The sequence below is a fragment of the Nelusetta ayraudi genome, unplaced genomic scaffold, assembly GCF_046127955.1.
Source record: "Nelusetta ayraudi isolate G7.1 ecotype Tasmania unplaced genomic scaffold, CSIRO-AGI_Nayr_v1 ptg000042l, whole genome shotgun sequence".
NCBI classification, from domain to species: domain Eukaryota; kingdom Metazoa; phylum Chordata; class Actinopteri; order Tetraodontiformes; family Monacanthidae; genus Nelusetta; species Nelusetta ayraudi.
In genome coordinates this window covers 5,834,186-5,848,683 of record NW_027466092.1, presented here as the reverse complement: position 1 = coordinate 5,848,683, position 14,498 = coordinate 5,834,186, and the positions used below count along the sequence as shown (strand labels likewise).

The window sequence follows — 14,498 nt, the reverse complement described above, 5'->3', positions numbered from 1 at the left end:
AAACAACTGTGTCTGTCCGTCTGTTTTTCATTTTATGAGAGTCGCATATTTAAAGCAATGACACGCCGTTTTCTTGTAAGTGGAAACTTTTAGGGTCTCTTTCGTATTCAGCTGCTGACACGTGGCCACTTACTGCACTTTCACATGGAAAATTGCAATCTTAGTGGTGATAAAGATCTCAATTACCTTCCTGCAGACCTTAAATAATGCTCGCCTCATCAGTCTTGGTTTATGGCACTTAACGGCATGATTGAGGGAAAAGGAAAAATATGGAATTATTACCAGGGAGTAAACATTTATTGCAATCTTCTAAAACTATATTTCACTCAAATGTGTTGCTTGGCTCCCATGTAAACAGTCCCAAAACTCTTAACGTTAACAACCACCTTGAGCTTTTCATGAGCTCTTACTTGTTGATGCTTCAGCTTTCTTTATAGGCCAATTAGCTGTCTTAATAACGGTAAATTACACAAAACACACTGTCCCCTGCGCGATTTACAGTTCCCTAAAACAGACCATGTTTTACTTTGCTTTTGTTCATATCCTTTATGTGTCTATTTGTCTCTTTTTGTTTAACCAGCCATGCAACTTTTGTGAATGCTCCAAGTCTTTGGTTGCAGTACGATCTGAGAGTTTGGCATTGTTTCAAACAGATTAAACAAGAGAATTTGGATCACGCATCCACCCTTCCTCTGAAATGTACTCAAGTCAAATTATTGACTCAAATAATGACCTCATGTTCACAGCTAGGGCTAGCCCAGCCATGGAGATGGATCCTATCATCAACTGCAATACACAAAAAGGGGTGCTTGGGTCAATCTTTGCCAAATTCCACCCATGGGAACTGGAATTTACCTGGCTTCTCCCTTTCTGGCATGAAACACAAGGCAAGGCCCTCTTTATATTATGATCTACAGCCGAGAAATCTCATGGATCAGATTCTCATATTGTGCTGAATTTCCTCTCCCGTGGGCCATATGAACACTTAAACCCTGGATTCCCTGGGAATTCACATTTGCTTTCAGTTACGGGCATTAGCATGGCTTGTATGGGAAAGAGAGAAAGTGTGTGTGTGTGTGTGTGTGTGTGTATTTTTCGGCCCTGCAACTGTTGAATCAAACCGAAATGGCCATTTGTGTTCGTACGCAATGATGAGAGTGAATGAACTCAGCACAAAAGCTGATCAAAGCTTGCAGCACACGCGATCTAGCTGGCTTGTATTTGATTTTACTTCACTGCGGCACCAGTGTTTGGATCCAGCATGATGAAGGTGCCTTTTAAGTCGAATAATGTGAAGCCAGCTGGAGGAGCCTGTTCATGCCACTGCCAAAAGTTACATGTGAAACACTTTTCCTCAGCCAGATCGGATTCTTAAGTGTCTGTACCAAAGCAGAGTGATGAAAAGCCAGAAAAAAAAAGACAAACCAAGCAGCTGCTGTCTTAAAGCACAAGGATTAATTAAATCAGGATTCAGGATACGTCTTGTGAACACAGCCCTCAAAAAATATCAAAACACATTCAAGGCTTCCACTGTCGTGCACTCCAACGCATTACGCCGCCGTCGCACCATGCTTCCCAGCCACTTGGCAAACAGAGTGACATTCCATTTCTGAGAGGTAACGAAATACTTTTTTTTTTCACCCCTAACTTGTTGTACAAGCGTACAAAACTGCAGCTGTCATGTTTGACTGCGACACCATAGGAAGTCCTGCCAAGGAATTGGCCAAATATTGTGAAGTAGATTTGATAACCAAAGTTTCAGCCAGTTTTCTAAGAAACCTCCATTATATCTGCATTTGAACCTCCGGTTTTGCATTCAGAAAAATATCTCTATATTTTGTCTATGTTAGCTACATATTATTTTTCAGCTGAAGTTTTCGCGTGCACATCCATCTCTAAAAAGATCTTGTGCACAAATCCAACACAACTTCACAAACGAGTTTGCATCTTGCAGTGCCAGTCGTGCACTGTGGGTGAGTCAGAGCAACTTGGTGAAAGTTTGTGAAACCCACAGGAGTTTGGAGTGTGAGAGAGGAACAACTCATGCCGAGGGACAATCTTTTCCTGGCCGCTCCGCTCTGTCAAGACACGGGGATTTCCTTTAGTGAATCATTTCGCTCTGAGCGTTGTTACTCCACTTGGACTACAACAGAGGAGGTCCCAGCACTCCCATTCTCCCCCGCTGAGTTGATGACATATGGTCCTGCTTTGCTCTTCCCCATCACCACACCCTGAATATGTTAATAATTGTTTTAATGTCTTCCATCAGTCTACTCGAAGAACTTGCCTGCTTTTGTTCTTTCACCCCCTCTGCCTCACGGCCATTCACATTTCCTTTCACATATGACCCTACCCTTGGTATTTTGGTAATCATTTTTATGCCGCCGGTTATGTGACTGTTTGGCTCATCCTTGCTTTGTGCTGCAGACAGAATGCAGAAATTCTCATGCGCAAAACTTCAGAGTTTTGCACAGGGTCCCTTTGAGTCATCTGTGACTAAATAGAGTATCCACTGAACCTGAATGATGTAATGCTACACTCATCCCGCTCTCCATCATTTAAACCCACACAATCACACCCATGTTTGATTAAGGTTTACAAAAAAGAAGTCAAACAGAGACATGAGGTCATGCACCACCTGAGGTGAGGATCATTTTGGATTGAATCGTTCCCTCCATTACTTTAATTTGATCCCTTATTAATGCGATCCAAATGGAGGCACTTAAGGTAAGAGGCTCTGATGTCATGAGCTGTAGAAAAAGACTTCAAGCATTCTGTGCTTGCAGTAGCTTTTTTCCTGATCTGGACTTTATCTTTTGGGATTATGACCACATTGACTTTATCTTTAAAACATTACTGCACCTCTGGGTTGGGCCTAGATGGTTCCATCTATGGTCTGTGTGTAAGTAGACGCATGCAAAGGCGTTGCTCAAGGAAACTGAGAAGACAAGGTCAGCAGGTCACTTCAGAGGGTTGGAAGGTTTGCTGTGTTTAAGGTTTGTGAGTGCTAATTGCAGGCTTTAAAAGCCAGCGCCTTTCCCGCTCTTGCTAAGAGTAGACACAGCAGAAGCCCCATATTGTTGTGTTTCGATCTTGCTGTTTGTAAAGTTTTTCTTAAAAAACAAACAAAAAAAAAAACCCAGACAAAAACAGACAAAGAGCTCATGAAGACAAGCAGGACACTTTTTTTTGTTGTTGTTTTTTACATCGAGGTCATGCCGTGAGTTGTGGCACCAAATGTCATTGCAGCCAGATAAAATGGTTGATTTCTTCATAAAACTCAATAGGGACTGACAGTCTGAAATGTCTGGTGGCCATTGAAGGTATTGAAACTGAAAACATTGCAACTGTATACTCTTTTTTTTTTTTTTTAACTGACCTTGACTAGGTGTTTCACTCCTATTCATTCTCAATGCTGAGCTACACTCATTACCTACTGTTTCCTCACTCTGGATAAAGGCATTTAAGAGGTATCAATCTTACAGCCTGTTCCAATAATGCAACTTTTGCAGAGTATTTTTGAAGAAATGCTTGCATTTGTGCTTATTTTTAAATTTACCTCATTAATTTTTGTATTTGACTTCATCACTGCAGCATCAGCTTGTAGTTTAAGGGCTTTAATGAGAAACTCCGGCTGCACCTCCTCTCCTCAGAGGGCCTGCTCCTCCAGGGGGGACATGGAGGCCCCCTTGTGTGTCAGCACCGGTTGCAGCTGACGTTCCACAGCTGGACCTTTTACCTCCTCCTCAACCCGGTTCAGACTGTGGGTCGTGTCAGGCTGTGATTGATCCACCATGAAGTGGTTCCCAGTGAATAAAACCTCCAGAGAAGGAGCATACACTGCTTGAGGCAGTGTATGAGACGCTGTGCTTATCTGTAATTAGCATTGTTTAGACACAACATACCACTTTTTCCACCCCTTGAGCAAGTGCATTAATTTTTCCTCTCTGAATTCCCAGTAAAAGGAAGATTTTATCGACTCCTTGCCAGGTGGTTTCCAGTTGTTCATTTCCTGGCGACTCAAAGCTGGCATAGAAACAGAGTACCAACAGCAGGGATCAGGCCAAATTTAAGGAACAAAGGAACCTGTAGACTCAGGCAATAAATTCAAATGGGTGTCATTTCCAGTCTCTTCATAGTCCATGAAATCATTTTTAAACCATCAACAACTATTAACGGATCCTAAATGTACCGTATTTGACCCATTTTCAGATTCATCTACATTTTTGGAAGAGGACAAGAACAAGGCAGCCATTAGGTGATCTTTTGTCTCACCTGGGAGACATTTCAGCGAGGTGTATGTCACACGAGGTAGATTTCCATCATGTACTGTGAGAAGTGGAAGGATACAGCAAAGGTTTTTCATATTTCTCTGTCCACTGACAGACAAGGGACATGTTATTGGGGCTCTTTGAAGTTCAGAAATTATTCCTACTCGTTATGCCGTCCTTAAATCTAAGTCTTTGCGACTCTGCTCAGCTGTTCACCACAGCCAACTGACACCGCTGCAGGGTGTTCTGCACTTTTCTTTTTCTTCGCATGCCGACAGCCAAAGGACAATTACATAAAACAAACCAGAAGAAGGGGCGGCTGTCTGCTCCAAGTGCATGGAGGTCAGGCAAAGCAGAAGGCCTCGCCTCCCTCTGATTCCTCCCATATGGCGCTGCGCCCGTGTTCTCAGCTGTTCACTGCACTGCTCCCACTGTAAACCTACTCTTTTTTTTTCTCTCTGTTGCCGGCAGTTATGGAGAAAAATGGTTGGATAAATTTCAGCTGCATGACTGTAAATCTCTCCACCTGTCACATGCCTGGGTGTGTGAGGGAAATCAGTGGCAGTGGAAGGTTGGACAATGCGAGGCTGGAGCTGCGTGATGTCATGGCTGCAGCCCCGGGATCACCTTTCCATTTATTTCCCCCCTGGAGGAATGTTCACGGCCTGCAAGCGAGTGAGGGCCATTATTCTGTGGTATAAAACTTTTTTTTGTCTACATTGTCTTTTATTCAGTGATTATGACAGACTGTGGGTTAATGTTACTTTGTGTCAATCCAATCTTTGACCTTCTCTGAACAGCTGTCCAACCTCATAAAGGAATCCCTTCTGCACATTAGCTGAGGCTCACACTAACAGTATATGAACTCTTTTTTAGACCTAAGTCAAACCTCTGTAGGTGATGTAGGACCACATCTTATTTCACCCAGATCCAATCTGTGTCTGTTTCTTTTCCACTCTCTTGGCATGCGGCTGCCCCGTGGCTCTGCTTTGCCTTAAATGTAAACACCAGTGGGGACATATAGAGATCCCTTCATTCCATTCTCATGTTTATGTACAACATATCTTGCTTTCGACTATGTTTGTGCAAAGAAACTGTAAAATGGTGAGGGATGGGTGAGTAAATGCTAGCATAAACATTCAACAGCTAGCAACTCTGTTTGTGATATTTGCAAGTTTCTTTATTTCAAACTTTCATAACTTGTAGGTAAGTGAGAAAGCCTCCAAACATTTACTTGGTGCATTAAGCTTGGAGTGTTACCTCCCACTCTGCACTTAATGCTGGTGCTGGAAGTGAGTCACAAGGTAAGGCTTTTCTCCAACATGAAGGCCGTGAGTCAGAGACGGAGATGGTTTCATGAAATGTCAGATTTTACTCTTATGTACGTCTTTTACTCAAATTATGAGAAAACCTCCATTTCACATTTTTCCATTAAGTAATTATGCTTTTCCTAAAATGTCATGTTTTGCATCATTTGACACATCTGTTGCATAAAATGAACAAGTTTCATGCCAACGTATTAACATATGAGAAAGAAGGCCTTACAATGGGCTTCCACTGTTCCAAAAACACAGAAGACATTACAAGCAGCTGCAGGCTGAAAGCCAGTGTTCAAAAAACAGCAGCATTTCATCACACAAAATTATTTTGGGCTTGCCTATTGGCAAAAACTGTTTTGAGTGAAGCTGTAGCTGTGTCCATAGAGTGTACAAGACTACTTTCTCTCCTTCAAGTTTTTCCTAGGTCTTCTTAAGCTGACCTCTGTAGGCCACTCCCATAACGAGATGGGACCTTTTCATCGTCTCTTTGTATGAGCTCCACAAGTGACTGCAGCTCACAGTAACACACAAGAGTATTTTTTATGCAACAGAAATACGGCGAGTCCACTTTCGACATTATAAGTGAATCTCTTCTTCAAAAACATTTAAAAAACAAAAACAAAAACAATGTATATTTCTCTAACATAGCGCTGGCCTCAGACTACCACTTGCTGTAAACTAACACCACAGCGCCCTCTCTCTGTTATGTACTAAATGCACCAAATATAGAGAACGAGGGGGGATAAATCTCACACAGAAAACCCTGCAAGTTTGTTTGTTCGTTCGTTTGTTTTTTATAACCATTCTGCAGGTTTTCAGTTGTTAATTTTTGCTTTAGAATCTCGTTTGTGTAACACCATTTCAACAGAAGGATAACTTTTCAGATATTAGGTTTTCAAACTTTTTAAGATTACAAATCTATTATGCTTATCGATCATTTGAATCATTCTCAACCCTGCAGAGGAAACAAACAATGGTTTTTCCTGAATCGAGCAATCAAACAGGACATCCAGGCAATTTCAATCTCCAACAGGCCAGAAGACGTAAATGATTTGGCCACAAGAGGGCAGCAGACGACAGGAGCGCGCCAGGGCACTCCCACAGTATTTGAATGAATGAATCCATGCATGAATGGACAAAAATAAATAAATAAAAATAAAAGGTGCTGATGAGAATGTGTAGTAAAGGGTTGTTCTCTAATAGCATTTGGTAATTCGGATAGCCTTTTTTTAGACGTATATTCGCCACTTGTTTGGGTAATTGGGCTAGATTATAGATTAAATGCGGATTACTGGAGATCTATTTAAGAGCTGGTGTGGACTGTCAGATGTCTGCCTCTGACATAGTAAAACTGCTCCACGTCTGTTTGTTCTCTTTAATCTTTTTTGGTTATTAATGAATGACACTTTTTATGTTTATTTGTCTGAAGAAATTTGAAAATCAAAGTAGATCCAAAAAAACAAAAGCAAACAAACAAACAAATAAAACACTACCTGCGCTATCTTTCTCAGGCTCTTCCACTGTCATTGAAGGTCAATTTTGCAGCCTCTGGATGACGCTAGTGCACAAACGTCCCGATACAACAAGGAAACGCTGGGGCGAAATTCAGTTTGATAAAAAAACAAAAAAACAAAAACAAAACAAAACACAGTAGTCTATAACGGATGTCAAGACAGGTACCAAAAATTAAAACACCAATGAATGAATGGATGAATGAATGCATGAATGAATAGATTAATTAATAAATGAATGAATGAATGAATAAATAAATAAATGTTTAACGATCCTGGTGTAAGTAGTTTCGGTCAGTTGTTCAGTGATATAATTAATGTGCACGTTTCCTTCCTTTTTTCCCCCCTTCTAAATATAAATATGTAAAGTAACTGTGATGTCTATCGGGCTACATTTCCTGTTACCAAGTTATAGTTGTTAGACAGGAAGTTGACAGGATATTTGAAAAATAGGTATTTCCATAAGAAAATATAACAAAACATAATATTTATGCACTAAGGAAACGTAATGGATTGCTATCCTCTGTGTACATTGTTTGTTCTAGTTAAGCATTTCCATGAAGTAATTCAGTCTGAAGCTTTCAACGGGCGGCAGCGGTTAAGTTTTACTTTGAAATACCCTCACCGGATGCTGGAATTTCACCTGCCTAGCTTGACAGTGGCAACTAATCCAAGTGGCAGCGCCGCCGCTGTGACAAACGCAACAGCAGGTCCCGACGTACCTGTCAAGTCTAGCACAGACCTGGTTCTGAGACCAGAAGCCGGGCTGAGAGGCGTACAGCTTTATTTTTTCGTTTTTTAACCAGGAGGCACTACAAAGTAACTTCACACCGAGTTCGCTTGTAAATTAGTTTTCTTCCGTGGCGACAAGTAGCGCGTCGGGACGCAGAAGAGGGCGAAGGATCAGCGGAGCGTCACTCAGGCTTTCAGTTTCCCAGGTTGCTCGCCCGCGCTCACCTTGCCATGGCTGCCACGACCTGCACCAGGTTCACCGACGAGTACCAGCTGTACGAGGAGCTGGGGAAGTAAGTATCACCCGGCTTTTCTATAGAATGATTTTCCGACTTTGACGCGCGTGTTGCGTTTGGGCGAAAGTGACGGTTCATTGAGCGAAACCGGAGTTGAGCCTCTTCCCTACCTGGGCGCGTTCACGGTGCCATGTGGGCCAACTCCCACTCAGAAGAAGTCCAATGAGAACTACCGCATTGGTGGGCCAAATACAAATCAAACCAATCAAACAAATCAACCAAAAAAAAAAAAATAATAAAAAAATAAAATAAAATAAAATAAAATAAACACACATTTACCAGCTTGTTTCATTGACACCCTGAACGGCGCCAGCTAATCCCTATCCGCGTTTCCGCGTATATCAAAACTTTCCAAGTCCGTGCGCATGAAACGCCCAGAGGTTCAGTGCATGTCGGTGAACGAAACGAGTTGCAAATATGGATAAAAATCTTTCGTATTCTTGTTGAACGTCTCGCACCGGTATGCGTGCCGGAAACGTTCACATCGCGTTGGTCGTTTATCAGTCACGTCAATCTGCGTTCACTCTCGCGTGCATGTATGCTCATAAAGTGAAAAACAGCAACGTGGACTTTGGTGCAGGTAGCCTGTCACCTCCATGCATAATTACGACAGTATTATTTTTTTTGGGGAGTGCCATTAAAAATAACACTGGTATGCAATAGGAATGTATAAAATCAAGACAACGACGACGGCTGCTTCGGACTGAATCAGTTTGTTTCAGTTGAGAGAGAGAAGAAAAAAAAAATCCATCATGGACCTAATCAGACAGCAGGTAGGGAGGAGTAAATCAGTCCCTGTGCTGATGGAACACCACAAGGTCACAGCAACACCCATCACACTGACTAAACAGCGGCTATTACAGCACTTATTGCGCTGCTCTGTCTTCAGGAACACTGCTAAAAAAAACTTTGGGCACCCAGTAGTAGGGGATGGAGGCATTTCTCCAGTGTGAACTCTTGGTATTTGACCTGGTATTTACATCAGGTGAGCTGTCCTTGGGGCCTTTGTAAAGGGTGTTGGAAAAACACCATGAACTAGAATGAAATCGAACTCTTCAAAAGGTTCCACAGTGCCAAAGGCAAGGAATGTGAGAAATGTGATTTTTATTTAAGATTCAGTTTAAAATAATCATTGCATTAAAAAAAAAAAAAAAAAAAAAACTTTTTTTTTTTTTTTTGCTCATTGTCTTGATCAAGTATTTGCAGCCACAATCTACCTGTGCACTTTTTTTTTTTTTTTTTTTTTTTTTTGTTATTAAATCCTCCTGTGCAGAGATCCCAAGGCAGAGTGGGCGTGTCCACCAGACACGCTCCACTCCCTTTGTTAGCTTTGTCGCTACTGGCTAATATCATCTGCAAGGCAACTCTCTAAGGCCTTTTGTTTTGTTTTTTCCGTGTGCTTGTGTGTGCTTGTGTGTGTGACTCTCCTTGCAGGGGCGCTTTCTCCATAGTAAGGCGGTGCATGAAGATTTCTAGCGGGCAGGAGTATGCCGCCAAAATCATCAACACCAAGAAGCTGTCGGCCAGGGGTGAGTCTCCAGCTCGCTGTCAATCAGCGCGCCGCCCGCCGCCGCTTGCTATTTACACACCGTCACGCTCCAAAAGCCTGACTTCCTCTTTCAGCATGACATGTCCAGACTTTCGCAGCCATCCGAGCCGCACTTCTCCAGCTATGAATTCGCCTCCGGCTTTTTCACCGGTTGTAATCAAACGTGGCTGCAACTTGAGGCTCCGACACCTTTTGTGACTCAGCCTTCGATGCGCGATGAGCCGAGTGTGACTCACCGCGCCGTCTTTCATGCACGCATGCAAGGAGAGGAATACCCTCCCTTCAAAACACATCAGTTCAGTGCAGCGTGTCCTGCCGCTCTTCTGGCCTTCTCCGTCATTACCAACGCAAACGTGGGCTGAGGTCTGAACCCCTGCTTATTAGCTGATCAGCTGTGCCGCTGCCCCCAGAGGGCTGATAAAGAAGTGTAAAAGGAGATGCGCTTGAAATGATGAGCAGGTGCACAGATGAAGGGTCTCTTGGGGCAGATTGAGTGGCGGTGGTGGTGGTGGTGGGGGGGTTCCTCACAACCGTGTGAAGACAAATGAAACGAAGCGCCGCAATTTCCACCATCGGCAATTCTTCTTCTGTTTTCCTCTCTGATGGAGAGACCGGTGTAAAAGGCGGCGGTCTGGGGCCTAGAAAGTGGTGTTGCAGCTAAAAGGGTTGAGGTTAAAGCGCAACGCTTGAAGACTAAGGGGCAGCAGGGAGGAGGGCAGATGTTTGCACAGAAGTGATTCCCTTCTCAAATTGCGCCGGCTGTCGGATGACTCTCACTCAACTGAGGGAGAAAATGAGAATACGTAATACGTATATATGTAACGTATATGTAATACGTGGAAGGCTGTGGTGTGTGTGTGTGTGTGCGTGTGCGTGCATGTTTTTGCGAGTTCTGGAATTTGTCAGATTTTTCGAGCGAGGAGAAGAAAAAGAAGAAGAAGAGAAAAAAAAAAGCAAAGTTTGTTACTTTGGAATCTGTCCAGTGGAAGCCCGTCAGGAACGCAAAGACAGTGTGGTTTGTATTCTGGTGGCTTCACTGGGAACTCAGTGTTCAGTGTGTGAGACAATCCTCCATAGTGCTGTTTGTCTAATACTGATAATAATACTGATAATACTGATACCTGCTCTTCCACACTGTCATATTTTCTTTCAATTATTGACCTGAAGTACGGAGCACTCTAAATTTTTGGAGCTTAAAGTTCAAACAGTTTTACCATCCATAGTAATATCCCCTTCCTGGAATCATTTATTATTCCTTTTGTCATTTGCAACACTCCTCTGCTATGTTGGTATTAATTTTTATGGACATAAATCCATCCAACAGCAACTAATGTCGATAACCGGTATCTCCCACTGCCATTGAAGCAGACGTCGTTCGCAAGCTCAGATCAGAGAACATAAGATCCGTATTTGCACAGCTCATCCTCCGAATGATCAAAACCGCGTTCGCTTGGAAGACGGCCACGCGCAGCGGTGCGCTGGGCTGCAGCAGGCAGGCCGAGTTGCAGGTCACGTCTGACGAGGGGGAAACCCTCGAGCGCTGCCAACACTCCTACGTGATGAGAAACACCGAGGAGGAATCGGGAAGCGCTGTCCCGCCGGAGACGTAAACGTCTGCTCCGCTCCGAAGACGGAGACGATCTGGAGCAGAAATGTTGGCGTGAGCGCACTGCAGCCGGACACTGCGTGTGCATTCATATCAACTCTCCACTCCCAGTGGTCCTGAGAGAGAGAGAGAGAAAGAGTGAGAGAGAGAAACAGAGAGAGAGAGATAGAGAGAGAGTGAGAGAGAAACAGAGACAGAGTGAAAGAGAAACAGAGAGAGAGATAGATAGAGAGAGAGTGAGAGAGAAACAGAGAGAGTGAAAGAGAAACAGAGAGAGCAGAGAGAGAGAGAAATAGACTCATTTAAAAGGAAATGAACTGTGAAAATTTGCTCTTGTGTTCCAGGGAATTAGCAAGTGACATACATCCAGATAAGACTGGAAAAGGAAGCAGTAGATAGAATAGAATAAGCCTTTATTAGTCCCATGTGACAAAATTGCATGGAATTATAGATTTAAAAAACATGGAAAGAGTAAGTTCAAAGAATTAAAAATTAAAACAAAAAGTTAATAGTGTGCAACAGGGGTACAGTGGTTAGCACTGTTGCCTCACAGCAAGTCGGTTGTGAGTTCGATTGCAGGCCTGGGCCTATTCTGTTTTCTCCCTGTGTCTGCGTGTGTTCTCTTCAGGTTCTCTGGGTTCCTTCCACGTTCCAAAAACATGCATGTGAGGTGATTTGGGAACTCCTGCGTAGGTGTGTGAATGAGTGTTTGACAGTTTGTCTTTCTATTTGGCCCTGCATTGAACTGGAGACTTGTCCAGGATGTAACCCTGTGACAGCTGGGATGGACTCCAGCAGACCCCCTGCGACCCTGAGTGCAGGGTATAAGCGGGTTTAGAAGATGGCTGGATGGAAAAAAACAATATAAGCTATGGCCATATACAGTATACATTAGTACTCGTTGCTGCTTGTACTTACTGAGTCTGGTGCAGCTGCTCACTGGGAACAGTGTTTGTCATGGAGTCCAACAGCTGCAGGAACGAAGGACCTGCGACACTTCTCCTTCACACACTCCGATGGAGCTCCTCAGCGGTTTGAGTGTGTGGTGGAGGGGATGGGGGGGTGTTGTTCCTCATTGACGACAGGACTGGCTGTCCTCCTTCCCTCTCCTACCACCTCTACACATTCCAGAGGGCGTCCCAGGACAAAGCTAGACTTCTTGATCCCTCTGTCAGGCCTCCTGCTATCAGCGACTGTCATGCTGCAGGAGATCTCAGGCTCCTGAGCAGATAGTCCGCTCTGTCCCTTTTTTATAAAGGGCTGTGGTGTGCAAGTCCAGTCCAGTTCCGATGTTACCTGTAAGATGTCACCATCTAGATGTCCTTTCCCTCGATGTTCACTAGCATTGCTGGGGAGTGCGGGCATCTACTGAAATCCACCACCAGCTCTGCGGATCAAGGGATCCGTGGAAAAGCCAGACGAGGACCGCTCACTCCAGGGCTTAATTAATGACTTAAAAAAAGAAAAGTAAAAAAAAAGACAGTAATTCATAAATTGTAGTAATATTTTTTGTTTTTTGTGTGAATTTTTATTTTTTGGTTCTGAAGGTCCAGTGTGTAAAATTTGGCTTGATTTATGTTTTTTTTTATTGGTAAAAACTTAACATACTGCCCATAAATACATTAATATAAGCGTATACTCACAGTACAATATATGGTTTTCCATTTCCTACCATACAGAACAGTTGTCATATACACTATATTACCAAAAGTATTTGCTCACCTGCCTTGACTCACATATGAACTTAAGTGCCATCCCATTCCTAACCTGTAGGGTTCAATATGATGTCAGTCCACCTTTTGCTGCTATTACAGCTTCAACTCTTCTGGGAAGGCTGTCCACAAGGTTGAGGAGTGCGTTTAAGGGAATATTTGACCATTCTTCCAAAAGCACATTGGTGAGGTCACACACTGATGTTGGTGGAGAAGGCCTGGCTCTCATTCTCCGCTCTAATTCATCCCAAAGGTGTTCTATCGGGTTCAGGTCAGCACTCTGTGCAGGCCAGTCAAGTTCATCCACATCAGACTCTGTCGTCCATGTCTTTATGGACCTTGCTTTGTACACTGGTGCACAGTCATGTTGGAAGAGGAAGGGGCCCGCTCCAAACTGTTCCCACAAGGGCGGCAGCATGGAATTGTCCAAAATGTTTTGGTATCCTGAAGCATTCAAAGTTCCTTTCACTGGAACTAAGGGGCCAAGCCCGACTCCTGAAAAACAACCCCACACCATAATTCCTCCTCCACCAAATTTCACACTTGGCACAATGCAGTCCGAAATGTACCGTTCTCCTGGCAACCTCCAAACCCAGACTCGTCCATCAGATTGCCAGATGGAAAAGCGTGATTCATCACTCCAGAGAACGCGTCTCCGCTGCTCTAGAGTCCAGTGGCGGCGTGCTTTACACCACTGCATCCGGCGCTTCGCATTGCACTTTGTGATGTATGGCTGGATGCAGCTGCTCTGCCATGGAAACCCATTCCATGAAGCTCTCTGTGTACTGTAACTTGGGCTAATCTGAAGGCCACATGAAGTTTGGAGCTGTGCAGCAATTGACTGCTTGACAGAAAGTCGGCGACCTCTTTGCACTATGCACCTGAGCATCCGCTGACCCCTCTCCCTCAGTTTACCTGGCCTACCACTTCGAGGCTGAGTTGCTGTTGTTCCCAAACTCTTCTATTTTCTTATAATAAAGCTGACAGTTGACTGTGGAATATTTAGGAGCGAGGAAATTTCACGACTGCATTTGTTGCGCAGGTGGCATCCTATGACTGTTCCACGCTGGAAGTCACTGAGCTCCTGAGAGCGACCCATTCTTTCACAAATGTTTGTCAAAACAGTCTGCATGCCTAGGTGCTTGATTTTATACACATGTGGCCAGGCCAAGTGATTAGGACACGTGATTCTGATCATTTGGATGGGTGAGCAAATACTTTTGGTAATATAGTGTATATAAGAATATGCATAGAACAACAAGAGTCTCACTCCAAGTTAGCTGCCATCCTGTGCTGCCATTTTTTAAGGAAGCCTGCCTGACAGTGCCCTAAATACTAAACGTGCTGTCAGACGGGCTTCCTTAAATACCAGGCTGCCTTAACATTTTTGACACACTGGACTTGTTAATGGCCGTATGCACCCACTTTGACGTTTACAGTAAGTTGAATCTAAATGCTGTTTCAATTGGTGAGTGAAGGCCAGATGTAGTGGCTCATAGAGA

The 14,498-nt window shown here is 43.7% G+C and overlaps 1 protein-coding gene across 9 annotated transcripts in view; it reads left to right on the top strand.

Annotated features, from left to right (window-relative positions):
- The first annotated feature begins 7,802 nt into the window (after nucleotides 1-7,802).
- The window catches only part of camk2d1 (calcium/calmodulin-dependent protein kinase (CaM kinase) II delta 1), a 55,666-nt gene continuing 48,970 nt past the window's right edge, over nucleotides 7,803-14,498 (top strand). For 4 of the 9 annotated variants that reach the window (XM_076033889.1, XM_076033886.1, XM_076033891.1 and 1 more), the window contains exons 1-2: nucleotides 7,804-8,126; nucleotides 9,564-9,658. In XM_076033889.1, the coding sequence (XP_075890004.1) occupies nucleotides 8,065-8,126; nucleotides 9,564-9,658 (157 nt within the window). In that variant the 5' untranslated portion in view covers nucleotides 7,804-8,064. Of the gene's footprint in view, nucleotides 8,127-9,563; nucleotides 9,659-14,498 lie in introns of all 9 variants that reach the window. The other 5 variants (XM_076033894.1, XM_076033892.1, XM_076033893.1 and 2 more) reach the window with 3 other exon arrangements.